The following is a 27,670-nucleotide window of genomic DNA, read 5'->3' on the forward strand; positions in this document are numbered from 1 at the left end:
CCTCAGTGGTATGTGCAGGAGCCTGCTCACAGTGGCTCCCAAGAGCTGATGGTGTATGAGGGTGAAGCACAGCTCTGCCCATTTCCTAGTGGCATTACCTTGGTAACTTTAAATTGGTCACAGTGGGAGTATTTACACCAGAGAAACTGGCAAATGCTACTAATCAGAGTCCCCCCCACCCCACCCAGAGAACCTGCCCCTTGTTAAACACTTACCAGAACGCTACTGCCATACTTTTCTACCTTATGTCCTACATTCCTACCTACCTCAGACCCACTACAGTCCACAGCAATTATTGTCAAGTTAATTAGAGCAGGTATATTTGCCATTACTATCTCAGAAGTGTGCTGAGCTGAAGACTTCTTGCATTTCCATCTCATACTGCTCTCTGAGATAGCAATAACAAATACAAAAGTCGTCCTCTTAACACAGTCTTCACAGAGTTGTCTTGTTTAACTTCTCTAGTTCCTATAAATTTGTGTCTCTCATCAGTGGGTTTGGGGCTCCTCAAGTGTACTTATAAAAACAAACTGTCATTTATGCTACACTGAACTTATTACACTGTACTGTAACTTCTGCTATTCTATATTCCCATTAGACAACAAGGGCAGGCACTATGTCTATCTTACTTTCTAACACCCAGTACAGTATCTGGCACACAGCAAGAAAACAATAAACTCTGGTTAAGTGAATCAATGAAGCACTGCAGATAATTTCTCTGCAATGGCTAAAATGACAACAAATGTGAACTATTCCTTATGTTGAGATTTGAATTATATGCTCTAAAAAGATATATTGAGTCCTGATTCCCAGTACCTATGAAGGTGACCTTACTTTTAATAGGATCTTTATAGATTATAATCAAGCTAAAATAAATTAATATTGGTAGGGTGGACCCTAAACCACCCTCCCTACTAGTGTCCTTAAAAGGAGAGGAAGATCTGGAGACAGACACACAGGGAAGAAGGTCATGTGATGACAGAGATAAAGACTGGAATGATACAGCTACAAGCCAAGGAACACTAAGGATTGCAGACAGCCACCAAGAGCTAGGTAGAGGCAAGAAATTATTCTTCCCTAGAGCCTTTGGAGGGAGCATGGTCCTGATGACACCTTGATTTCGGACATCTAGCCTCCAGAACCGTGAAAGAATAAATTTCTGTGTGTTAAGCAACCCAGGTTACAGTAGTTGGTTATGGCAGTGCTAGGAGACTAATACATATCCAATCACCTGCCAAAATTCAGTTTGCCCAAATGGAAAAGTCAAGGTTTTTTCATTGTTAGTTTTCTCCTTAATTTATGCATGGTTACAGATATGAATAAGCTAGTAGAGTACTAACTCGAAAGGCAATAATGCTTGAAATACATTTCTACATAGTAATTTGTGAGGAAAAATTTCCTTTATTGATTAAGTCTTCTCTATTGAAAACTTCAAGTTTTAAAGAATCTATAATCAACATGTTATGCTTAAATAAAAGGAAAGAGAAATGAGTATTAAACTGCACATTTCTTTGCTGTAATTGTTACTGTCCTTTTTCTTTTTAACATGGCTATTTGAACACTGTAGAAAAATATAAACCATCACTTTAGGATTATCAAGAATTCAGGAGAAACTAGTATTTGGAGGACAAGTTCTCCTTAAAATCTGGTCTTCAAAGTATTACATCTTTCTTACTAATTTTTGTTACAAAAAATTATTATGCTTTCATCTACACATGCCTTAATATTTTAGTGATACCCGTCCATTCTTTTTTAGAATGTCTATTTAGCTGAAGGGAAAAATATTTTAAGAAGATAAAGCAGGGTAAAAAATTATTCCTAGAATAATCTGCATTACTTTAACATAATCAATGCTGATATGATGGATAATCATATCATCCTTCATGTCATAAATGAATGAATGAATAACATTTTCTTATGTATGAATGTGATCTACAAAAATTATTTTTTTAAAAGATAAATTTCCATTCTGAAGCAGAAAATTACATTTCCTGTGAATAATTAAGTAAGTCAGATGGGTGAAGTGATAGGTTCACATCAAAACCAGTATTTAAATTTGGTCTAAGAGGTAAATCAGCTCAAAAGACACAAATATACTAAAAGGAACCAAATATCTGTTGCCATTTTAGTCAAAAATACATTTAAAATCTTTGTTAAAATTTCTTTAAGTTTCCTAAATCTACATAATTATTATTTTTTTTAAAATGGCAAGGTATGCATCTCCTTCCCAATTCCATATATTTCCCCTAACATATCTCTTGAGACCTTTTTTGTTTTCTTCTCATTTCATGGCTTTTTTTGTCTTATAATTTTTTTCTTTTGTTACATTGGTCTCTATCGTGCCCACTTTATTTGAAATAGAAATTGTTTTTCCTCATTTTTAAAGTACTTTCACATCGTTAAACCTTTTATGCTTTTCCTAGATATGTAGCTCCACCTGCTGGTCATTCCCTGGCATACATCGGGATCCACTGTACCCAATTTCGGCTTTTAGTTTCTTTTTTGAGTGGTTCTATTTGTCAAAATGGGTATTTCATGACATATTCTTTTTAGAGGCTTTTTAAATATCAAAGATAAAATTTACTTATTTTTTTTAAAGAGGATAATACAGGATAAGCAATTACCATACGGACCCATTGGACCCTTTTAAAGTCTACTGTAGGATCTTAGCAATCTTACTCCTATGTTGTGAAACATTTGCTATTTTGTCACCCTACGAATTATTTCATTATTCATTAATTATTCATTGCTATGCTATAAAAGATTAAATAAGACAATGGAAGAATGCTGGAGATACTATTAAACTAAAATCTAGTGATACTAGATTTAACCATGAAATTAATCATCCATGTAAGTAAAATTAATCAAGTAAAATGTCAAGACTATGATTTTTCAGATGTCAATATCCTAGATAAATTTTCTGAAACCTAAGAATAGATGAGTAAACAATATATCTCTAGGAACGAAAAAAAAAATTACAGCATTCATTCAAGAGAGACAGACTTCATCTCAATAGTCTGTGACAACCTGGGCTGCTTTGCTAAAAGAATGTATGACAATAGTATTTTTTCATCTTTTATGATATATATGGACCAACATTTACTTATGCTGACATTATGTGTATATAAAAAGGTGATTAAAAAGAAATAGATAACATAGAAATTAAAAAATTCATTGGGTTGGAGAAATAAAAATAAAACGGCCACTGTACTCAGAAAATAAATAGTAACAACTGTTTTTCCTGGTATGCTAAACATTAAAGAGCTGTAATACAGAGCTAATGGTCAGTCACTGGCCCCAAATATATCAAATATACCTCAAAGGAAGAATGAAGTTTTTTAATAGGTAAAAGTAAATACTCTTTCAAAGATAACTTCGTGCACAATTTATGCCCCTCACATCTCCCCAAATGATAGAAAAATAATTTTCAGTTAAGTAGTCCATCTAGCTCTAGTGTCTTTTCCAATTTAACATAATTTAATACATAATTAATAAATTCTTATTATATTGCTAGCTAATATCCTCATTAAAGCACTCTATCAGTTAGATGTGTAATTCCATCCCTTTCCTATGCAGTCACACATGTACCAGTAGTATTATTCTATATTTTTAAGATTAATGATATCATAGTGTATGATAATTGTGTGTATCCTTTTTTTACTCAACAATCCATCTTCCAAAGTTTCCCATATAAGTATGTCTAAATCACCTCATTATTCTTAAACTGCCATATGCTCGTTCACAGCATGGATATTAATTCAACCATTCCTTCTACCGACGGACATTTAAATTGTTTCCAGTTTTCATTATAATAAACAATATTGTGCAAGGATTCCTCTGAGAATAGACGTTGCGAAGTAGATTTTCTTAAGTACACAGTTTGGGCATTCTTACTTTTTATAGATATTGCAAAACTACTTTGCAAAGTGGTTGTCGCAGTTAAGAGTATACCAGACTCTGGATCCACCTGCTCAGTTTCAAGTCCTGGCACTGCTACTTAGAGGTGAAAAATCTCAGGAAAATTACTCAATTTCTTTGTGCCTCAGTTTCTCACCTGTAAAATGGGGAAAATAACAGTAGTCGCTTCACAGGGTTGAGGAATAATTTATTCAACAAATATGAAGCACATAAAACTGCCTTGTGAATACTAAATGTTTAGTAAATGTGAGGTGGCTCTTCTTTTCATAACTTATGAACAACTTACATGTTCTCCTTTGTGAATTTTCAGTTATCATTTGCCCATTTTCAATAAGGTTGTTCATTTTTTTCTTATTGATATATGATTCTTTTTTTTAAATATATGACTATAGAGTTTATAAAGTACAGTACTTGTTAACATACTGTACAAATATTTTCTCCTACATTATTTGCTACATTATACTCCTACAAATATTTTCTCCTACATTATTTCTCCTACAGTACAAAAGGGCATAATGACAATCAATAAATCCCTACTCTACCCTTCTCATTTCTCAGTTCACCAACTCAGAAACAATTTTTACATGTGTTATTTTTTAGTTATTTTGGTAGTTGCCTTCATTTTTCTTAATATGCTTTTCTTACTATTTCTTGACCTGATGACATGAGGCACTTTCTGTTGACTCTCTGCTACCTCTGACGCTTCTTTCTATTTTTACCTCCTCTGTTAGCTACCTTGGTTACTTTAATAATTGAATATCTAAGCCTCTGTCTTATTCTCTCAACTACAAACAGAATTCTCCAAATTCTATTTTATGAGGACAATAATACCACTACGATTCCATGAACATTTCCTTCCCCCTCTACTTTCAAACCTGTTAACTGCACTTGTACACTGTCGAGGTTGGTAACATCGTGTTCCATTTTGTAATCATAATTAATTCTTGCCTACTTTGCCTGAGTATTGACTCTATAAGCTGAAAACCAATATTGACATTGTTATGACTGTTTAAATACTGTCCATTGAATAGCAAAGTCTTATGCTATAATTAGATTTTCTCATCTATTACTTTAAAGTCTTGATCCTGTAACAATGTTCAAATGAATTCCCTTTCTTACTTCCCAGTGACTGGTCAAAATCATGCCACATCAGAGGTTGCTTTCTTGTAAAGTTGGAAATGTTTCTGTTTCCCTTAAGTTTCCAATTGTCATTGCTTTGGGGGGGGAGGGGGATGAAGAAATGCATGCTTTCTATGTATGCCATCGTGTTTTTAATTTCCTCCAGCTTCTTACTCAATCCATCCATTACTTAAAATTCATTTCATTTAGCTTGAGGTCTATTCACTTCCTATTATAATTTGGAGGATTTGCCTCCCATTTGGACCACTCTTGTGTAACTTATCTTTCTTTTTTTAGTTGCATTTGTTTTCCTTATTTTTCTTTAATGCACCTTGTACCATTTTTTCATTTTGTAAAGCTCATACTGGTTTTGTTTTATAGATACAATAGTTTCTTAAATATTTCTAAGGATTTTAATATTTTTAGATCCTGTTCTGCTCCTTGAACTATATATTTCCTCAAAAGTCAATTCCTCATTTTACCTTACCTAGGCAGATATTGAGCATAAAAGTAGGAGAAGTTTATGTTCAGCCACCAGTCCATGTGGAAGAAGGCAGGCAACATGCCTGAACGCTTGCTGAAGAGTCCTTCCCTGACCGGACTTTCTAAAGTGGCTAATCTAAAATAACCCTCTGTTATTCTTACTCTCAACATCCTGTGTATTTTCTTCATAGTGGGAATTGATAATGTATTTCTTGTTCATTTCTTTATTTTGTCATGGTCTGTCTGTACCACCACAGTGTAAATTAATTATATGAGTGCAAAGCCTTTGTCTATCTATCCTGTTTTTTACTATATTCATAACATAGTAGTCAATCAATAAATACTTCTTGAAAAAAGGATGAACATGTACATATTACTCAGAACCAATTCTATTAACAGATCTCAACTCTACTATACTACAATAAAAGGAAATTAGAATTAGCATAACAGATATATATGATATAATATCTTACTGATATATTTAGGGTGATTCATTTTATATGATCACAACTTGCAAAATCTTAATTTTGCTCTATTTTTACTCTCCTATACACCCATTTACACACACAGAGACATATATATACACACACACAAAAACTCACAACCACATTATTTAGAGTGCAATACAATATTGAGGGCTTTTTAGTTTATGAATACATTAGAGTTACATAAGTTGTCAAAAATAATTGCACTGAAGTCGTTCAGTCACATCCCTAAGACTCATAGATGAAATTATCTGTTTATTTTGGTCAAGAGCAAAATACTTGCTAGCCGGATGTGAATTTCAAAGAGGATGAGTAAACCTGCCCAAGTCCACATATACAGTCATTACTGTAGAGCCAGGTCAGTGACTCTGATCTCCCCTTTCCTGATTCAAGGAAAGCACATCTTCCTGGGATCTGGAACAGTAAAATCTGCTGCCAACCAAAGTTGGCTCCCTTCTTTGCCTACCTGGTAGGAGTCAATGTTTCCCAGAATTCTAACCTTGGCTTTTTCTTGTCACTTTCTATATTCTTCCTAGACCCCCTACATGGGTGACAGTTTCTACCACCACCTTTATGCTGATGACCTCCAAAATCTTCACAACCCATATCTCCTAAGATCTAAGCCTCTATTTCTAACTAATTAATTCATATCTTCAAATGTAAGTTGAACTTAGTAACATTCATCCTTGCCTCTCAAATCACTTCTTTCTATAAGCCATAACGGTACCAGCATCTTCCTAATAACCGAGGCAAGAGTCAGGGAATCATACTCTTCCCTCTTCCTTACTGCCCCGATACCTTCACAGATAACCAGTCATGCCCTGTTAAATTTGTCTCCTTAATATTTGTCATATATCTCTCTGTCCCTTCATCCCTTCTTCCAGCCATTCATAAGTATCTAGCATTTGGCTTATTATTAACAAAAGTAAAAAAATAAAATTTCAATTTGGATTTGCACTAATGTACACAAAAAAACAAATCTTATCAGCAAACTCAGTAAAAAATTCCTTACTTCAAGTTAAAAAGAAAAATGTAAGAGACTTACTTAAATGGTATAAACAAAAATGGTAATGTAACTTCTTTTTTCTGAGTCATTTTCACCTAGAAACCAAGTATGAAAATATTTTATTATATTATAAATGAGAAAAAATTAACAAATTTCATTTTGAAATATAAACATCCATTAAAATGGTTCTTCAGGGACAGTTAACTACTTTGAAAGTAAATGGAATTTTGTGTTACTATATCGTTTCATAAATATTTAAAGAAAAACTTAAAGTTATCTTACTATCTCAATAAGCTGAGAATTAAACATATCAATCCTGCAAAATAACATACTAAATTGTAATTAAAACTGTACTTCCTTAACTCTTTGAAAACAAAATAAGCCAAACTACCTATTCTTAACAATGTTAAGAATAACAGAAAGTTTTAGTCAAAGGGTCACCTCTTTCTTTAAGTTCTAATCTAATAATGTACGTGGAATGACAAGAATGTTGCAGTCTCTAATACAACTTCTATGGGGCAAATTCCAATCAAAGACTTGACTTGGAATCTTCATAAGCATACGTGATATTCTTACAATTAGCAATACTCCTCAAAGAAAATTCTACACCCTCAAACTGACTAATGGAACCTGTACCTCAGACACATGAAACTTTATGACACTAGTCAAATATAAAATTTAAAGATAATAAATTATAGGAAATCATTTATTGGAACACAAAATCAACTATTTTCACTTAACATGTTAACTTAAACTTAACATTCAACTTCTAAAATGTAGAATTGTCCATTTGTGTGTGTGTCTTATTTTTCTTTTACCTTGAACTGTTCAAGAATCTGTACTGCATTTGTAAACATGCTCTCTGCTTTGAAGAGATCAGTGTTGTTAAGATAATCCACAGGAAGGATTCCCTGCAAATAATAAACACTGGCTTAGTATTAGTTTTAACAAAGCTCAGGCTATTCTTTTTAAACTAAACAACGAAAGGGAAGCAATAAAGATAAGACATATGTACAAATGAATAATTGGAATAGTTAAATGAACAATCTCTTTTAAAAACATAACTGATAGATGTTCTATTATTTTTCTCACAAAGTAGATGTAATAAAGTAAAAAAGCAGAAGAAATGAATTGAATTCAATAAAACCTAACACTGATTGAGAGATTACTGTGTGCTAGGCAGTGAACTAAGTGCTTTACACAGAAAAATCAAACATTGTGCTACGCCATAGCTAGCATACTTAAAAAAAAAAAGACATAATAAGATACATGAGTATATTGTACATTATAAGACTAAGGACTATTTTGTAATACTTTGTTTCAGTTATACACATACATACGAACTTATGATTGTATGGGGTCACATTACATGCAGTTCTGAGTTAGACAACATTTTTTTGTTTACTTAAGTTTGATTTTGAAGAGCTAAGAATGGCTGGTTAGAATGTCTACTTTTTGCTTTTTTTTTTTTTTTTGGCTTTTCCATTCCCAGGCCCATTCTTAACAGCATTGCCATTTTCTGTTAGAAATCTTCCCCACTGGATATAGCATGGTAAGTCTGTAATCGGGGATCCTGCTCTTCCTTACTGAAGGGTAGACAAATTATCCAGGCTATCTCATCTGGAATTTGACTCTTGAGAGTCAAGGAACAGAAACTAAAACAGGTATAATGCTACTCTCTACCCTAGTGTCAGTGCCTTGAGAAGAACGGCCTTGCCACGGGACCATGGTTGTGGTTACTTCTTCCAAGTCTCCAGAGCTCTATTGGTTCTTGGTCATTTCCAAGCCTGGTTTTCAAGCACCCCTTTGATTCAGAGAACCACCAATATCTTTTCAATAATTTACCTTTAAATTGACTCAGTTTCTGCTGCTTGCAGTCAAAAAGTTATTTATACATTTTCATCACTTACAACTGGAATACAATGATATAAATCATACATTACAGAAAATAAAGAATTTTAAAGAAAAGCTATTGGGCTTGTGCTCCAAGTTATAGATTATAATACATACACAATTATGAGCTATTACATATTTAGAAATAAATATACAGGAATATGCAGTTTTAAATATAATCAAAGATTATACAGAAACACATAAAAAATAATAACTTTTACTGTGCAATTTTTTTTTATGCTGAGAGAAGATAAAATTTTATTCCTTACCACTGAATTAAGGGGAAAAGGAACACCAATAAGGGAAGCCATCAATGGTGCAATATCAGCCTACAAAGAGAAAAAGTTCAATTCTAAGAAGTTGACAGATATCAACAAAGAAATTAATAAATTATCTGTATTTTGGAATATAACCATGATATTCATTATAATAAATTGCTTTCAAACATTTATTTAATATACACAAGATAGTAACCTCTCTTAGAGGTTTATTTCATTTGCCAGAGATGCATGAACTTAATGAAAAAATAAGTTTGAAAACAAACCATTAAGACTCCTAAATGTAAAACATAGTAAAAAAAAAAAAAAAAAAAGGTATTTATCCTATTAGCTAAGCACTTGACCATTTTGTAACTGTTTTTCAGTATTATGCAAAAGGATACCTTAACCAGATAGAAAATAAATAGCAATGGTAGACTTTAACTGGAAAAATGTATATATTAACAAAGAAAGTCTGTATCTATCAGAAGGAGGTTTGGCCAGCCAGTGAAGTCCAGGAAAGATATAAACCAGAGAAGAAGCTCTTTAGTTAGAAGATTCCAAACACCATTTCGGATATCTCCCCTTAAAGTCCGATTTCTCGGAAGAGTTGTTCACACTTTCTGTCATTATTCTTCATCTCCTCATCACTCCTCAGTCCGCCATAACTTGCTTCAACCCCTTATTATTCCACAGACTACTTTCCCTAAAAGAGCTATTTTTCTAAATCTAACTGACTATGTTTATATTAGTCGTATAACTTTCCAGGCAGTCATCCCTCACTATCCTCAGGGGATTGTTTCCAGGACCCCGACATGTACCAAAATCCTTAGATACTCACATCCTGCATTCAGCACTATAGAATCCACACATATGAAAAGTTCGCCCTCCATATACACAGGTTGTGCATTCTGCAAATACCATACTTTTGATCCACAGTTGATTGAAAAAACTCCACACACGAGTGGACCCATGCAGTTCAAACCTGTGTTGTTCAAGGGTCAACTGTACTTGGAAGTCAGAATGCCCAGTTTCACATCCTTGCTTGCAATCTCTGAGACCTTGAGCTGGTTATTTAACCTCTCCAATGCCTCAATTTTCTTATCAGGTAAAATAAACACATAAAAATTTGTCCCTTAGAGAGTTATGGCAGGATTATGAAATAAAACTTATAAAGTAATTGGCACATAATAAGCCTGTGATAAATGGTAGCTACAATTATTATTATTACTAGACCACTCAGCAGCACCATGTAAATCATTCCCTTCTTGGCCTCTGTCAACATCACACTACTGAATTTCTTCAATCTCACTGGCTGCTCCTTTTCAGATATCTTCCTTAGTTCCTCATTTAAAGTTAAAGTTTGCCAAGTTTGGTTTCAGGCTCTCAATTTTCACTTGTTATCATTTGGACTCTCTTTACTAATTACTATCCCCCAGAAGACTGGAATCTCCAAAGTCCTCCAGTTCGCCTTTTCCTCTTCCCCCAGAATCCACTGTTGGCCTCCCCTAATCTTCAAATGCTTCAAGGGCTCCCCAAGCTTTTAGGATTAAGTCCACAGGCCCATAGTGCCCTGTAGGATCTGTGCCTACCTTCTTCTGCCTCACATCACACAATAGTCTCTGTTGCTCTGTTACCAGCTTTCTTCAAACCCCTTAATACACCATGGACCTTCTTACCAGAGCTCTGTGGACATGTTGCTCCATCTGCCTGGAAAGCCCTCCTCCTACTGCCTTGGCCTGGTAATTCCTACTTGTTCTTCAATCTCTCAGGAAACCTTTTGCTGACTACACAGTCTACCAGATATATCCACACTATGTTCTCATGGCTTTACAGGCCTCTTTTGTAGTTATCACAGCTATAATTTTACATTTACTTTTATAACAGTTTGATTAGTATCTGTTCTCACCCCTACCTTTACTGATCATTACATCCCTTACACTTAGCACAAAGTTTAAACACACTGCAGGCACATAATATTGTTGATGGAAAGAATAAATAAATAGACTCTCATCTAATGCAAATCTGAAGCTGAAATATTAGCCAATTGACTCTAGAGTATACAGAGAGCAACAGCCGAATCTATATTCAGTTTCTGATTATGATCCGGTCTGGCTATGAGTAAACGATGTTCTTGTTTTGTAGTCTTCAAGTCATTACTGTCCCTTTGACAGTAATTTTTTTATTGTAAATTAACAAACTGATATTCTGACTTTATACATTTTCATTTACTTGGGTAATACGCGTCCATTCTCAGAGAAGAGACCATTCTTATTGTGCTGAGAAAAAACAGGTTTCTGCAACCACAGGCCTGAAAGTGAGACCCTAGACCTTGGTTTGCCCACCATAGAAAGGAATGTCAGCATTTGCAGTGACCTGGAAGGCAAGATACTCCTACCAGTTTGGAAGCCACATCCTGATGATGCTATACTTTCTACAAATTGTAAAGATGGCTGCTTAAGCAGCATGTCTTCAACAATGATGATACTGTGCTTCATATTTACAGATAATGCTACTAGTCTAACTTAATTATGCTGGCCGCACAGTTTCCTGTAACAGAAGTTTTCTAGCTGAGTAATTTATACTCTCATTACTTCTTTTCTCCATTGTATTTGTAAGGATGTTGGTTAAAAATACGGTAAAATATGTGTTAATAATAAAGCAATAGTAACTGACATACTACAGGAAAGAAATCCATACCATGAGTTTTATTAGATTTGTGCTTAAAGTAAGCAAAGCAACCATGACAGGAAATCACAAAAATTTAACAGGCATGCAAATTTCAATTTACATAATTAATTATCCAGTGCTATTTGGAGGGAGTCTTCTTTTATTTTTACTTGAGGTTTTTTTCAAAATTTTGCCTCAAGAGAGATTAGCTGGGCCAAAATATTTGCACCAAAAGTATTCTCCTTAGTAATTGAAATGTTTTGGAAGATCCTTTATCGTTATAATTAATACTTATTTTTCACATTTTTCATCTGAACTTCTTATAGAAGATAAAATTAAATTTGAATGTGATTAATTTGAAATGGATACCTGATTGACATCTTGCCTCTTCCAGTTCTCCAATCTCCATTCTGAAAGACACAATCAGACACAAGATCTGATATTAAGATTTATAAAAGAATAAATTACTTGATTTTTGGAGTTGTCAATACTTCATGGAAACATAAGTATTGAAAACATCTGTGTGGGTGTTTATTTCATTTATTTAGCTGCAAAAGAGATTCTAATTTTGTTTCATTATTAAAGTTTTTTTAGGACATACATTTATTTACATGTTTATTTTCAGCTTTAGAAAGTCTAAAGTTTTTATATCAGAGTTCTAATCTTTTTTTTTTTAATTGTACATTTTATGGGGTATAGTCTGTTTCAATACATGCATATATTATATAATGATCCAATCAGAATAGTTAGCATATCTATCACTAAAACATCTATCATTTCTTTGTGGTTATAACATTCAAGATCCTCTTTTCTGGCTACCTTGATATATACAATATAATATTGTTAGCTATAGTCACCCTAGAGCACCAGAACTTATTCTTCCTATCTAACTGTAACTTTTTAACATCTTTCTCTTTTAAGCCATGTAAATAAAAGGGCACTTAAAAGAGTACAGGTAGTCACATATTTTTAAAAAAAGAATTTTAAAAGAATAATCAGAAAAATATTTGGTGTTTTCTATGATAATTTATTAAGCTCTTTAGATGCTCATTTGGAGATAATTGTTTTAAAACATGAAAGGCTAAGGAAGGAAAGATGGAAGTAACAAAGCACAATGAATCCATCAGCATGGCTACAACTGATTACAATCCAGTTCCAGACAGTTGTTATGGAAATTGATAGCATGGAAGTTGTAGTGCTCTGCTAGGCTAGAGCTAATGTCTAGAATCCTGTGGACATCGCTAACTGCAGGGCTACAGGCTAATGTCGGAATTCTGCCCATGTCGCCAATTGTCGGGCTCCATGACTTTGCCAGTTGTCAGGCTCTTTTACCTGCCAGTAATCCTGCCAACTGGGCCGATTGTTGAGCTAGGGCTGGGTCTGGAGCTCACAGACCCCTCAAGCTCATTTCAGACCGGGTCACAGACCCTTTACATGCCAGGCTGGGTCCCCAGATCCCACACATGCAAGGCTGGGTCCCCAGACCACTTGCATGCAGATCTATGAGCTAGGTAATTGGCAAACAGGTCCTTGGAAGCCGTAGGTTGGAAAGCATGGCCGTGCAGGGCGGACACCTGAGGCAGATGCCCGCCTGCCTGCTTCACTAAAACTCTCTCTCTCTGAAGAACACGAGAATAGCAACAAACTAAAAAGATACATTGGTGCGTGTGAGCACTAACCACACACACACACACACACACACACACACACACACACACACACACACACACACACACACACACACACACACACACACACACACACACACACACACACACACACACACACACACACACACACACACACACACACACACACACAATTTGCATACAAAGGATGTGCTAAAACCACACCCAACTGGACCCGAGGCAAGGGCCCTGACCAAACTATTCTATTTTCCAACAGAAGTCAATCCAAGTTTCTCTTTTTTCTGTGATAGCAGTTGCCTGCAAAATATTTAAAATCGTAGCTCCATGCTCCAACAGTCACTAATCACGAATGTTAAAATAGCATATTGAGTTACTATTATGCCTTCAAGATAGCCTCATTCTCCTATCTCTCTACATATAAATTCAGAAATTTCAATAAACAGTAATCAAAACGAGTGATTTTTGAGACCAAGTCTCAATTTAGTAGCTTTTGGATATACTACCAAAAGAATTCTAAAATATTTTTATGATGAGATTTCCTTTAATAAACTAGGGTTCAAAAATATGTTCCTGCTTCTATTATCAGCTACCAAAAAAATTCACAACAATCACTTCATGAGGAAAAAATGCACATCCCCTTTCTCCATCACTTAGGATATTTAACAGTCATTTGAGAAAACGTACATTCCTTCCATGATGATTCTTGAAGTCATGTGATTCTAAAACATCAATTCACTGTGAAATCAAGTCTCAAAATAAAGGTATATCTTCTAAGTACAAACCTACTATTTACCCTAGCTTCTGTTTAGACCCAATCTAATTCTTTTACCACAGAGAAGCCAGAATGTGGAAAACTGGAATATTGGCAGTGCTCTGCTTAACACCCTTCAATGATATAGCGCTAAACTCAGAATTCACTTCATGTTCCTTACCATGGCCTTTGATGTCTCAAATGATCTACCTCCTGCTTACCTCTTCAACCCGTCAGCTCACTGTACTCACCTCCTAGCTAACAGTGCACAAGCAACATCCTTCTGTTCCTCAAACAAGCTAAGCTCTTTCCATTTTATGTCTCTGTATTTGCTGTTCCCTGCCTGGTATACTCTTGCCCTCACCTTCATGTAAATGGCTCCCTCTTATCCGCATTGTGAACAGACGTATAATTAGCCCACTCTACAAAAAGTATCCTACTCCACAAAGGAAACTTTTGGGTACTGCAAATGTTGTATACATGAATCTGGGTGGTGATTATACAGTGTACAAACACATGTAAAATTCATCAAGCTATACATATATTTAAGATTAATGCATTTTACCTACTTTATTAAGTATCTCAGAAATTTCAGGGGCAAGAGGGAAGGAGCCCAGACCTAACTCCTCTTATCCATTTTATCACATCACCCTAATTTCCTTCATAGCAGTTATCATAGTCTTTAATTTACAATTGTTTTAGTCTCTCACTAGAGTGTTAGATTCTGTGAAAGGAAGGACTATCCTAAAGATATATAGTAGATTTAAAAAAAAAAGAGTCATCTAGATTCCTTTCATTGTATGTTTAAATAAATCTGGAAATATCATGACAGTGTGCTGGCTACATTATTCTATCCCTTTGTCAAATGCCTCCTCTGTAGACCTGTGTTTCGGTATGATGTTCTCCACCATCACTGACAAATGTTCAAGAAATAAGCCTCTGAAAAATGCACCATTACTTACTGAAGACATGTTGTTGAGCACATTACTCACTGTGCCCTTCTGTCTTCATCAGGGCCCAGGGTAGAAATATCTCAGTACCACATCTACCTTTTTATCTAATGGATATATCCTGTAGATACTGTGATTTTGTAACTGATAGCATGTTTGTTTGAGTTGGAAAATTCCAATCAAATTTACAATTTATCTGTAAGAAACCTTAGGTTTCTTCTTATGTATTTTATCTCTATTTACTCTACCTCACATTCAAGTTAATTAATAAATTAATTTAACAAAACAAGATCAAAAATTCAGTTTACTGGACATTTGGAAAGATCTAAGAAAATAGTTATTAACACTGGTATGCTGGGAAATGTCTAACAAATGGCTCTGAGAGAAGAGAGAAAACAAACCAAACAGCTCCCTGACTTGTAGTGTTTACATAGAAATAGTAATAACACAAATATCAAAATGAGGAATTTAAAAGTATAATTTGAAAAGTGATTTTTTAAATTACACTTTGGTTTTATTTTTAAATGTTATATTTACAAAAACAATAAAGATAAATGTTTGTACCTTTCAAAAATGTGTCATCAAATTGCTGAGCTGATACTCTTTGGGGATACTTGATTCCAGCTCCCCATGTGACTAAAGGAGTTAAAGTCTCAGAAGGATGACCAGCCCCATGAGAACCTATAAATAAGATACAAAAATAATAAGACAAGTATATAAGAACTAATTTATAGCTAAATATTTATTTTTTAATACTTTGTTTTATAGAGTTGATCCATTTACAACTAATTTTAGCCACATTGCCAAACACTTACAGCTTTTTAAAACAATTAGTTTGAAAATATTCCCATAAAACAAGTTGGAGAATCAACAGGAAAAAACTAAAACAAAAACCCAGAATGCCTGCTGAGTGACTCTGGTTGAAAGAAGAAGAATAAAAATAATAACAATAAGACATGCAGGTGATGTCACTATTGCCAGAGTGGCACCAAAGACAGAGAGAATAGAGAAGAGCTCCTCTGGGCAGTATCCTTCCAAGCTTGGGGCAAGTGATGTAGGCCAGAAATCTGTTTTGGAGAGGACAGTAGGGACTCCATACCCTTTTCTTTTTCTCCATACCCTTTTCTACATCTCCCTGGTGTAGGCAAAAGAAGCCCTTTATAAAGTAGAACCCAGCTCACTAGAATTCTGTATTGTGATTTGGAGACCTAAACCTCATCTTTGTTCTCTGTGTACACTGGGTTTGCCTTGGGAATTCCACAGGGAGCACAGGCACATCTAGGATAGAATTTCAGCAGTCTCTAGGTCCCTTGGTAATACAATTTTAACATCATCCCCTTTGTATCACCTACAGCAAATTCTAGGTAAACAGAAAATAGGTACTTTTTTTCTTCTCCACACTTTTCTCTACTTTCTTATTTGTAAATGAGAATATTTTCTTTATACAGTTAGAAAAAAAGATTCTTTACATAAGATCAGTCCTTTTTTATGCTAACATTTTAAGCATACAATTATTATGTGCTAGACACTGTGCATATCCTAAGACATCTAATCCTCTCAACATTATAAGATATTTACAAGCTACATTTACCACTACTTTAATTATAAGGTACATATCACTTAAAGAAAGACTAACCCCAGTCTGTCATTCCATGGTCAGAAGTAAAGATAAATGTTGTTTTCCCATCATTTCTATAAAAATGTTTAAACATGGACACGATTTCTTTCACTCCATCATCAACTTTTTTAATATTGTCCTTATACTGCCTGTTTATAAAGAAGAAAAGAACAAATTAAATTAACTTAGAGAAATAAAATTTATTCAGCATGGATTCATTATATTCAAAGTCAGGAACTACTGAAATGCTTTTAGATTTTATCCTTATTATTTTAAAATTAGAGCTCCTTAAATTGATTCTCATTTAATGAAGCAAAAGAACCTGAAATAGTTTTCAGAGTTGGTTTAAAAGGAGGGTATTGATTAGCAAATATATTTTAATGAACTCTTTTTAAAGTCCCAAATGAGATAAGAATGGCTTTCAAGTTCACGTTTCTCATACTGTAAACTACATTGTCCTGGCCACATTAATAGATAAGTATCACTGTTTCAAGCATAAAATATTTTCATCCCACAAAATGTTTGTCATCTAAAATACAATAATATAATATAACAAATTTTGAACAAATTATATTTAACCTTGCCATACAGTCGAACAAGGTTGGTTTGATATGAATATTCCATCAATTAAACAGTGCATCATATTAAAGAAGAAGGTTAAGTACCAGCAACTAACCCAACAGGTTTTTCAGTTACAATCAGGCTAATCTAAACCAAATTCAAAATAAAGAATAAAAGTATAACATGGTCTCCTCCTCTTTCTTGTGGTTTGCAAAAGTGAGGAAAATATTTGCTGTTATATATAAGGAGAGCTACGGAAATATAGTATATAAAATTTTATACAATTATTTGCTAGATATGATACTGATTAAATGGAATACACAAGGAATTGCTAATTATATCTTTTTTGTGATATAAAAATTAACACCATAAAATGCTCTATTTCAAAATTTACTGAAAATATACTTAATACATAGAGATATTTTAGGTAAAATAATTTTTCTCTGCCCTGATAAATGAAGAATATGGAATATATGTACAGAATATATTTCATTATATTAAGGTGCAGTCTGGCTACAGTACATGTGGTTTTAACCACTGTATCATATTACATCTGACTAAGAACTTATAATACATTAGTTATTTAAAATATTAGCTCTGTTGTTATAATTACAAAGAAAACATAATACTTTAAAAGTTCAAACGAACAGATGTTTCCCTAAAAACAAAATTGAATGAAACACAGCATTAAAATTACCTTGATGCCGGTCGATGAGCATGTCCATTTGTATCTATTCCTAACAAATGTAAGAAAAAAACTATTTTTTCTTCATTTATTTTAGAAAACAAGGACTGGTTACTTTTGGCAGCATCAAAGAAGTCCTATATGTAAGAAATAAGTTTAAAATTTTAGCTCATTTGTTTAATTTTTAAAATAATACTGATGAAAACATTTAATTAAATGTATACATAACTACAAAATTATCTTATGTTGTTTAAATTTATCTCAAGGGCCGAGCCAGTGGTGCACTTGGGAGAGTGCGGCGCTGGGAGCGTGGCAACGCTTCCGCCGCGGTTCGGATCCTATATAGGAATGGCCGGTGCACTCACTGGCTGAGTGCCGGTCACGAAAAAAAAGACAAATAAATAAATAAATAAATAAATTTATCTCAAGATCTACCAACACTAAGTCTTTGTTATCAGTTCAGACATCTCTGTTTAAATAATGAGTGAGCTAATTTCTGTGTCTTAATTAGGCCAAAAAAAGTTTATAGAAAGGTGATCTTGACTTCACAAAGATCTCATAACTTTGTTCACCCTAAATATAACTTAATACAGCAGACTGAAGAAATATTTTGGCAAAAGCCAAAAATAAAATAGCAACAGTTTAAGAACAATTTATTTTTTTTAAATATATAGAGAGCTGGACCACTTTTCACTGTCCTGTCTGCTACTACCCTAGTCCAATCATAATCCCTCATTTAGAAAATTGTGAATAGCCTCCTAAGTACTTCCTTTGCCCCAACTAGAATCTGTTCTTCACATTGTGTGATAGGAAAACATTCACTTAATGAAATACAATTTTAAAATTATCATATTAATTTCATAATGATAAAATGAATTCATAAAACCCTTAGACAGATAACTCACCCTGTATTCACATACACATGAACATGTATGCAAATACCTATACAGAATATTTTTAACTTATATTAAATAAGTTAACTTCTTTGTTGTTCACATAAATATCTCTAAACTTAAAAGATGTTAACTTTCAATGAGAGATGTTTAACTTTTCAACAAAAGTCTGAAGTATTTATTTTTTCAAATAATTCATTATTATAAAAGTTAAAAAAAATACAAATGGTACCATCAGAGAAACTAGCTATTCAAGAATAGAAAGAAATTAAAGATTTAATATATAACCTACTCAAAAGTATAAAATTGCACCCTAACTTTCAATATATACACTCTACTTAGCCCCTCAGAAATGTTAAATCTAGATGGAAATGAAAAGTTCTTTAAGAGAAAAAGAGTTAAATTCTAAATAAATAATTGAAAGCTGACAAAAAAATGAAAAAACTGAGCAACTGACTTGAATTAAATTTATAATTTGTTCCATGACTGGTAAAAATACTCAACAATATAAAAAGTTCTGTTCATTCATATAAGGATACAAAATCTGGGAAGCTATGAAACACTAATCCTGCAGAGATCAACCTCACTCTCATTGTTAAGATTCATTCCCACTGCCTTTTGAGAAGTTGATCTTCTGACCTTAAGATGTGAAATATACTCCAAGCTTCTTTCTCCCTAGTACTCGATATATGTATGCCTATCAGCCCTTACTTTTTCTCAGTCCCTTTGCATTCAAAGCACTCATTTGTGTCTGTACCCAACAAATATTTATTAAGCATCATGGGAGACTGCCAATGGCTATCCAACATGCATCCTCCCCTTCTCCCTGAGTAAAAAGCCTTTGATCTTATGGGACATGGTAATGCTTAAAAACTAAAACTTATTATATTATATTTCTCATCTTTTCTTGCAGCTAGATGTACCTTTTGTGGTTGTAGCCAATGGGATTTCAGTCAAAAAGCTATGTGAGGGCCGACCCCGTGGCTCACCAGGGAGAGTGCGGCACTGGGAGCCCCGAGACCACGGGTTTGGATCCTATATAGGGATGGCCAGTGCGCTCACTGGCTGAGCACGGTGCGGACGACACCAAGCCAAGGGTTACAATCCCCTTACCGGTCACAAAAAAAAAAAAAAAAAAATGCTATGTGAAATAAAAATAATTCAGTAGGAGAGAAGGTCCTTCTTGATTTCTCAGATTACTGGCCTAAAACAATGGCTGGAACTCCAGCATTATCTGGAATCATGAGATGACTGTGAAGATAAAAACTCATGGTCTGAGGATACAGAATTTTAGGAAACTGGGTCTTCACGAAACTGAAACCACTATAACATCCTGGACATCAATCCTCTGCTGCCTACTTCTAGCACTGTCTTTACTGAGATATAGAAGTAAACTTTTAAGACATATTTTTTTTTTCTATTACACAGAGCTGAACCTAAGTTAATACATGTATCCATGTATCAAACAATTGATACATGGATACATGTATTAACTTTCAACTTGATAGAAAGTTAGAGTTAACAATTGTGAAAAAATCAAAATGACTGCCAACGAGATGTATATAGGATTAAAGGAAACTCTGCCAGTGTATTAATAATTATAATGTAGCATAATAAAGTACTAAGATAGAGAGATAAAAAGAATATAGAGAAGGGTTATCTAAGTCAAACTGGGAGGAGGATAAAGCAAAGGGAAGACAAAGAACACCTAACAGAAGAGATGATGTATGAACTGAGTTTTAAAAAGTGAATAGATTCAAAACTGAATATTATGTTAAGTGAAGTAAACCAGTCACAAAAAGACAAACACTGTCTGATTTCACTTATATGAAGCATCAAGAATAGTCAAACTCATGGAACAGAAAGAATGGCGGTTGCCAGGGGCTGGAGAAAGGAAAAGAGGGGAGCTACTGTTTAACGGATACAAAGTTTCAGTTTTGCAAACTAAAGTTCCAGAGGTTTGCTACACAACAATATGAATATAATTAACACTACTGAATTATACACATAAAATAGTTAAGATGGTAAATTTTATGTTATGTGTATTTTTACCACAATTACAAAAAAAAAAAAAATGAATAGAAATTTGTGTGGATTTGGAAACTGGCTTAAATTAAGCATGAGTCTCTGGCCAGGGCATGAAGTCCAGGTAGGACCCCCAACTCACTCTCTAGCCTTATCTGAGACCCTGCTCCCAGTCAGTGCTGTTGCCACACTAACCTCCCTTCTTTGAGTTCCTCAGATCCATTATGCTGGCTCTTACCTTAGGGATCAAGATTTATATAACACTGCTGGCCTGAAATACTTTATTCTACACTAATCCATCCCCATCCATTTCTTTGTCTCTTAGACCTCTTCAGAGATCATCTCAAAACTCTCCAAAAAGCCTTCCCCTAACTGCCCAATTAAGATTAGAATTTTTAACAATATATTCTTAATCTGCATTTTAACTTCACACCACTGACCACTGTTGGTAATTTCATATTTTTATTACTTGGTTTATATATATATATATATATATATGTATGTATGTATATATATATGTATGTATATATGTATGTATGTATATATATATGTATGTATATATATATGTATCTATGTATATATAATCTACCATATTTTATGAAGAATCATAGGCAAATCTTTTTTTCTGTTCACTATCGTTTCAACAACACTAGCAGTGTTGAAAAAAGAAAAAAAGAAAGGCATGAAAATCAGGCCAGCCACCAGTTATGTTTGCCCATTCACAAAAAAGTCAAATCGATGATTTTGGAACAGTTTTAGATACACATGAAATTAGACAACAAAGGCTTTCAAGCAGATGTTAGTATTAGTAGACTATATTAAGAAGTAATGATTAGCAAAATAATTTGCTAAATATTTTACTCAAAAGTTGTTGATTTTTTTTTTCCTTTGCCAGCTGGCCCATATGGGGATCTGAACCTGTGACCTTGGCACTATAAGAATTTGCTAAATATTTTGTTAAAGATATTTTATTTAACTTGAAAGTTTTCCCTGCTGAAAAAAGTATATGTTAAAAGAAAAAAGAAATTTCAAGAGGAAAAAAAATCCCTGATAAAAGAAATAGTGTTTAGCGAAGACTATATTGAGCCCTTAATTCCTCCTAAGTAAATACCTGGACAAGGAAAAATGCAGACACATCCTGAGAAGTACACTTACAGACAAACTAACAAAAATCACTACATTATGGAGAAGTTCACAACGTCAGTTCAAAAGAAAATACTATTTTAAAAAAAATGTCAATTAAGGTCAATCAAATAAAGTTTCATACAATGGATGAACTATGAGTTATTTGGAGATGAGGAACAATGTACTGGTAAAAAGGAGAGAGCCAATGTCCTCAACTGAGATTTAAACGCAATTTTTGAGAATATAAATTCTTTTGTATTCCTGGTGAAACTGTGATAACTGTCATTATCAAATAGTTCAAAAACTCTATTACTTAAAGAAACTCATAGAAATTTTATTGACTAAATCACTAATTTTTGCTTACCTAATTTGCTTATCTAATTTTCTTTAAAGTATGAATTTTTTAAAAAGTCACCATCTATTTTGTTACTATAATCTGAACAAGTATTTTTGAAAAGGCTTTTTCATACATCTCACATGGTCCACTACTGTGCAGAAACTGGTTCTACAGTCAATAATAATCAAGAAGATTTACCTAGGATGAGTAACCAAACTAGGAATGAAGTGCAAGTTTCCCAAATCCCAATGTAGGGGCTCATTTTACTATCAGAAACACAGGATTTTAAAAGGCAACCTTTTTTTTTTTTTTTTTTTTGTCTTTTTCGTGACCGGCTCTCAGCCAGTGAGTGCACCGGCCATTCCTATATAGGATCCGAACCTGCGGCGGGAGCGTCACTGCGCTCCCAGCGCTGCACTCTCCCGAGTGCGCCACGGGCTCGGCCCAAGGCAACCTTTTTAAAATTATTTTTTAAAATTCTATTAATTGATTATTGTGGAATGTATAATTCTTAAAAATTCAATCTTTTTCAAATAGTGTACTGCAATATAGAATTTTCAAGTTGAAGCAAGCAGAAAAAACTTAAGATACATTTACTAACAAATTAGTTTTCCTTTAGATAAAAACATGTTTTGTAGATTAACCACTCAACAGCACACACCTTAACATTATCAAAAACCCAGGTATCCAGTTTTGTTACATCATCGGCACCAAAATCTTCTTTTTTAGCATCATAACTATGTGCATAAACATAGTCTCCACTAGCACCTGAAAAGGAAATTTGGGAAAAATAATTTTTAAAAAATCTTTTAAACTGTCATAAAATATGAGGTAGTCATTTAACAATTTTTATGAGTAACCAGAATTTTTCACAAAGCACTTTGTGTTATGATAGGAAAGGGAAAGATGAGAGGAATAATTAAACATTTATTTATTTTATGTGTCATGGACCATGCTATGTACTTTAACATATTCCATTGCTTTTTGTCCTCACAATAACACATTTTAATTTTACAGATACACTACATGTAAGTTAATTAATTTACCAAAGTCATAATTCTAATAATCAAAACAAAAATAAGCACCACAGTTTGTCTCCCTTTGAGGATTAAACTATTCAAAAAACGTGTGCCTCTAAGGGTGATACATCTAAAATGAAGATATTTGGTGTGTAAACCTTCCTAAAGCAAGAAGAAAATTTAAATATTTCACTAATTTTATTCGTAGACTATGTGTATTTTTCTCAGTATAAGAGAATAAATATTGCTTATTGCCAAACAGTTTGAAGAGGTCAACAGATATAGTAATCTTACATATTTGCAAGATTTTATTAAGAATCTAATCAATTTACTGAATTTCTGCGTTAGATAGGCTCTTGCAAGTCATAATGAAATAATGACAATCTCTATCACATCAGCTCATTTCTAATGACCCTATTCCACAGCTTAGCCATTCTACTTCCTACATCCCAAATAAAAAGAACTGAATGGGGAAGAGGAAAACAGAACTGTGGTTATTAGAGGGGGAAAACGGAAGAAGGAGAGGAGGAAAGAAGTTGATTAATGGACACAAAGAATACTTACATTTCGTAATGATGAATAGGCTAATTATCCTAATTTGATCATCACATATTGTACACATGTATTGATATTAAAATCTGAACACCAAACATGCATAATCAATTATGTTTCAGTAATAAAATTAATTATTTAATTAACTGTTTTCCAGAAAGGAAAAAAAGAAAAAAGAGAGATCTTAGTGGGTTTGTTGGTTACCATAAGAAATGGAACATTCCTATTAGATTGTCTCCAATTCAGGCATTGGTCCTGTCCCATCAATTATAGCCAGAAGTGGGAAGGTTTGGTAAGCCATAGCAACTTAATAAGCTCTCACCACCACCAGCCCCTCAAGAAGATAAACTGTTTTCCAAAGAAGGGAATATATAAATGGCAAGAAGTTTGAGGGTTTTTTTGGTCTCCCCAGTATAATAATTTTTATGAATATCATACATAAAATTCTGAATATATATTTTTCTTTACACAAAACACATAATAATCCTCAATACCTCCAGTTCTTATAATTACACCCATGGCTAAGTATAATGTTACAAAACTTTTTCATTAAATGAAATGATCAATCATTTTGGTCTCACTAAAAAACATTTAATGATATGAAATTCATGCAACTGATTTTATAAAATAATATAAATTTTCTATTCAAGAAATGTCCTAATACTTGCAGATTTATGCACGAAAACAAACACAACAAATCCAAATGCCATATTCAATATATTAAATGCCATGTTTTAATGCCATATATATTAAATGCCATACAGTCAGCCCTCCATGTCTGCTGGTTCCTCATCAGTGGATTCAACTAACTTTGGATAGAAAATATTCGGGAAAAAACCCACAAAAAATAACAATACAACAATAAAAAATAACACAAATTTAAGAATACAGTACAACAACTATTTATATAGCATTTACCTTGTATTAGCTAACATAAGTAATCTAGAAACAATTTAAAGTATACAAGAGGATGTGCATAGGTGATCTGCAAATACTATGCCATTTTATAAAAGGGACTTGAGATCCATAGATTTTAGTATCTGCAGGGGTCCTAAAACCAATCCCCTGTGATACCAAGGGGATGATTGTATATATTAAATGTCAAAATATATGAAATATTCATATATTAAAATAGGAATTACAAATATAAATTTTAACATTTAAATTTTTATGTAAATATCTCCTAACTTCTTTAATAATTTAAGTGTAATAAACCAGACATCAATATCATCATCATAATGAAGTTATATGACAAGCACTTTGCTAAATGTTTCATATGAATTATCTAATTTAATTCTAAAAACAAAACTATGAGATAGAAATTATTATCACATTTTACAAAAAAGAAAACTGAAGGTGAGAGGTTATCTAACTTGCCCAAGTTGATAAAGCTGTTACATGATAGAGCCATATACCATTTCACTGAATCCAAAATACTTCTTAACTGTATAATGTGCCAATATTTCAAATATAACTAAGAAGGAAAAAACACTGCCAATTAAACTGACATGTTTATCCATTGTGATACATACCCCTTCTACAGAAATGTTAAAAATGTGAAAATATGTGTCTCGAAATCAATAAATACCATAAAATACATAAAAAAACTACTACCATATCGATTTATTACCTATTTACTACCTGAGAAAATCTAATCAAGTGACTCTTACCTTTGGAAAACATAGTCAAGATATCTGGGCTTCCCCAGCTCCATGTGTACTTGCTTTCATTAAAAAGAGAATCAAATTCAACAGGATTTTCCTTCCATCCTTCAAGAAATTGAGAAAAAAAGCAAGCAATAATAATAGTAATATATACATGATGAAATATGCCCCTAAGAAAGTATTCTTCAAATAATAACAACTAGTTGGTGAACGAATGTAAAGCAAGTGATAGATTTTATATTACATGTATTATACCACCATTAAAAAACAATTTACGATAGATAACTTACTTCTTACTAAAACATAAAATCACATTTGAACTTTTGAGAGTTACATCTTGAAAAACCATGAATCCATCCAACCATACTCTTTCAATAGCACAGGATGATGAAAGACAAAAGCTTAATTCCAGAATCAATACCAGTGTGTGTTCATGTGAGTAGGTATGCTAAAACACTTGTCAAAATTATCTCAAAATACACTTTTTACTTTGTGACATGATGCAGTGGTAAAGAAGCAATATTTATATGACTAACTTTCAGTTTAATAAAATTGTCTAAATGAAAAATACCTCTGGCAACTGCACTGACATCTTCATAAAATCCGGCTATCAGGGCTACATGACCTGGCCGAGATTCTGTTGGCACACGTGTGTGAGATATCCCCCAGCTACCTTCATGCATTATAATATTCCTAAAAAATATACAGACAAATAGTTAATAGAGACTATGACTAAATACTGTCATAAGGTTTTAGAAAAATAAGATTATGACAGAAGGAATCAAAACCATAAAAGAAGTAAGTCAAAACTTTAGAAGGAAAAGAATCTTTCAAATCCCAGCTGAGCTTAGTCCTAGCCCACCCATCAGCTGAATACACTAGTAGGAGTGAGCTCAGGTGAGATCAACAAAGAACCACTCAACCACCGCACAGAGTCATGAGACAAAATACACCATTGCTGTTTTACACCACAAAATATTGAGACAACTGATATACACAATACTATTAAATCAATGTCATATTTTACTGGGTTTGACAATAGTCCTGTTCTTAAGAGATACTGAAGTATTTAGCAGTGAAGCGTCACAATGTCTTGCTTTCAAATTGTTCAGAAAAACTAATTACAACTAGAAGCACACACACATGCACGCCTCTGTGTGGGTGGGTGTGTTTTAGAGACAGAATGCAAATATGAGAAAAAGTTAAAAATTGTCACACTATTTTTTAAATTTAATTTAATTTTACTTCTCAAAATACATTGTACTTGATTTTCACACCCCTTTACCCCTTCCTTTCCACCTCCTGCCCTCCCCCCCCACATTGTATCTGTGCACTTGACTTAAATAGTTCAAGGAATTTTTGTGGTTATTTTGTCTTCTTCCTCCCACCCTTTATTAGTTTGTGTGTTTATTTATTAATTTTTAGCTCCCACAAATAAGTGAGAGCATGTGGTATTTCTCTTTCTGTGCCTGACTTGTTTCACTAAATATAATTTTCTCTAAGTCCATCCATGTTGTTGCGAATGGTAGGATTTTGTTCTTTTTTATAGCAGAGTAGTATTCCATTGTGTAGATGTACAAGAGTTTCCTTATCCACTCATCAGATGATGGACATTTGGGCTGGTTCCAGCTCTTGGCTATTGCATATAGAGCGGCAATAAACATTGAAGTACAGGTATCCCTTTGGCAAAATAAAGGAACGCAAGAGAGGAGTAATGGTAAAATAATTTATTACGCTTATATATATATGTTTATATGCTTATATATAATAATATGTGTGTGTGTGTGTGTATATATATATATATATATAAAATAAATCACATCAGCAGTATTGCCCAAGGAAATTTATATTGTTATTTCCCCTTGAAATGTTATCATTTTGAGGAAATAGTCATAGTAGTAGAGAAAAAGCACAACATCTCTCTCCATTTAAATTGAAGGCACGTATTGCCTTTTACCAAGAAGACAAGTGGATATGAAGATCTCAGAAGAGCCTATGTGATATAACATT

The 27,670-nt window shown here is 33.4% G+C and overlaps 1 protein-coding gene across 4 annotated transcripts in view; it reads right to left on the reverse strand.

Annotated features, from left to right (window-relative positions):
• The window catches only part of PIGN (phosphatidylinositol glycan anchor biosynthesis class N), a 153,558-nt gene that overhangs the window by 110,409 nt on the left and 15,479 nt on the right, over nt 1-27,670 (reverse strand). For all 4 annotated transcript variants that reach the window (XM_063077098.1, XM_063077097.1, XM_063077096.1 and 1 more), the window contains exons 3-12: nt 26,232-26,353; nt 25,667-25,765; nt 23,087-23,193; nt 18,058-18,182; nt 16,818-16,948; nt 15,746-15,862; nt 12,201-12,241; nt 9,174-9,233; nt 7,830-7,922; nt 7,051-7,106 (exon numbers count right to left, since the gene is read on the reverse strand). In XM_063077098.1, the coding sequence (XP_062933168.1) occupies nt 7,051-7,106; nt 7,830-7,922; nt 9,174-9,233; nt 12,201-12,241; nt 15,746-15,862; nt 16,818-16,948; nt 18,058-18,182; nt 23,087-23,193; nt 25,667-25,765; nt 26,232-26,343 (941 nt within the window). In that variant the 5' untranslated portion in view covers nt 26,344-26,353. The remainder of the gene's footprint in view (nt 1-7,050; nt 7,107-7,829; nt 7,923-9,173; nt 9,234-12,200; nt 12,242-15,745; nt 15,863-16,817; nt 16,949-18,057; nt 18,183-23,086; nt 23,194-25,666; nt 25,766-26,231; nt 26,354-27,670) is intronic.

This window comes from Cynocephalus volans, chromosome 13 (assembly GCF_027409185.1).
Source record: "Cynocephalus volans isolate mCynVol1 chromosome 13, mCynVol1.pri, whole genome shotgun sequence".
NCBI classification, from domain to species: Eukaryota; Metazoa; Chordata; class Mammalia; order Dermoptera; family Cynocephalidae; genus Cynocephalus; species Cynocephalus volans.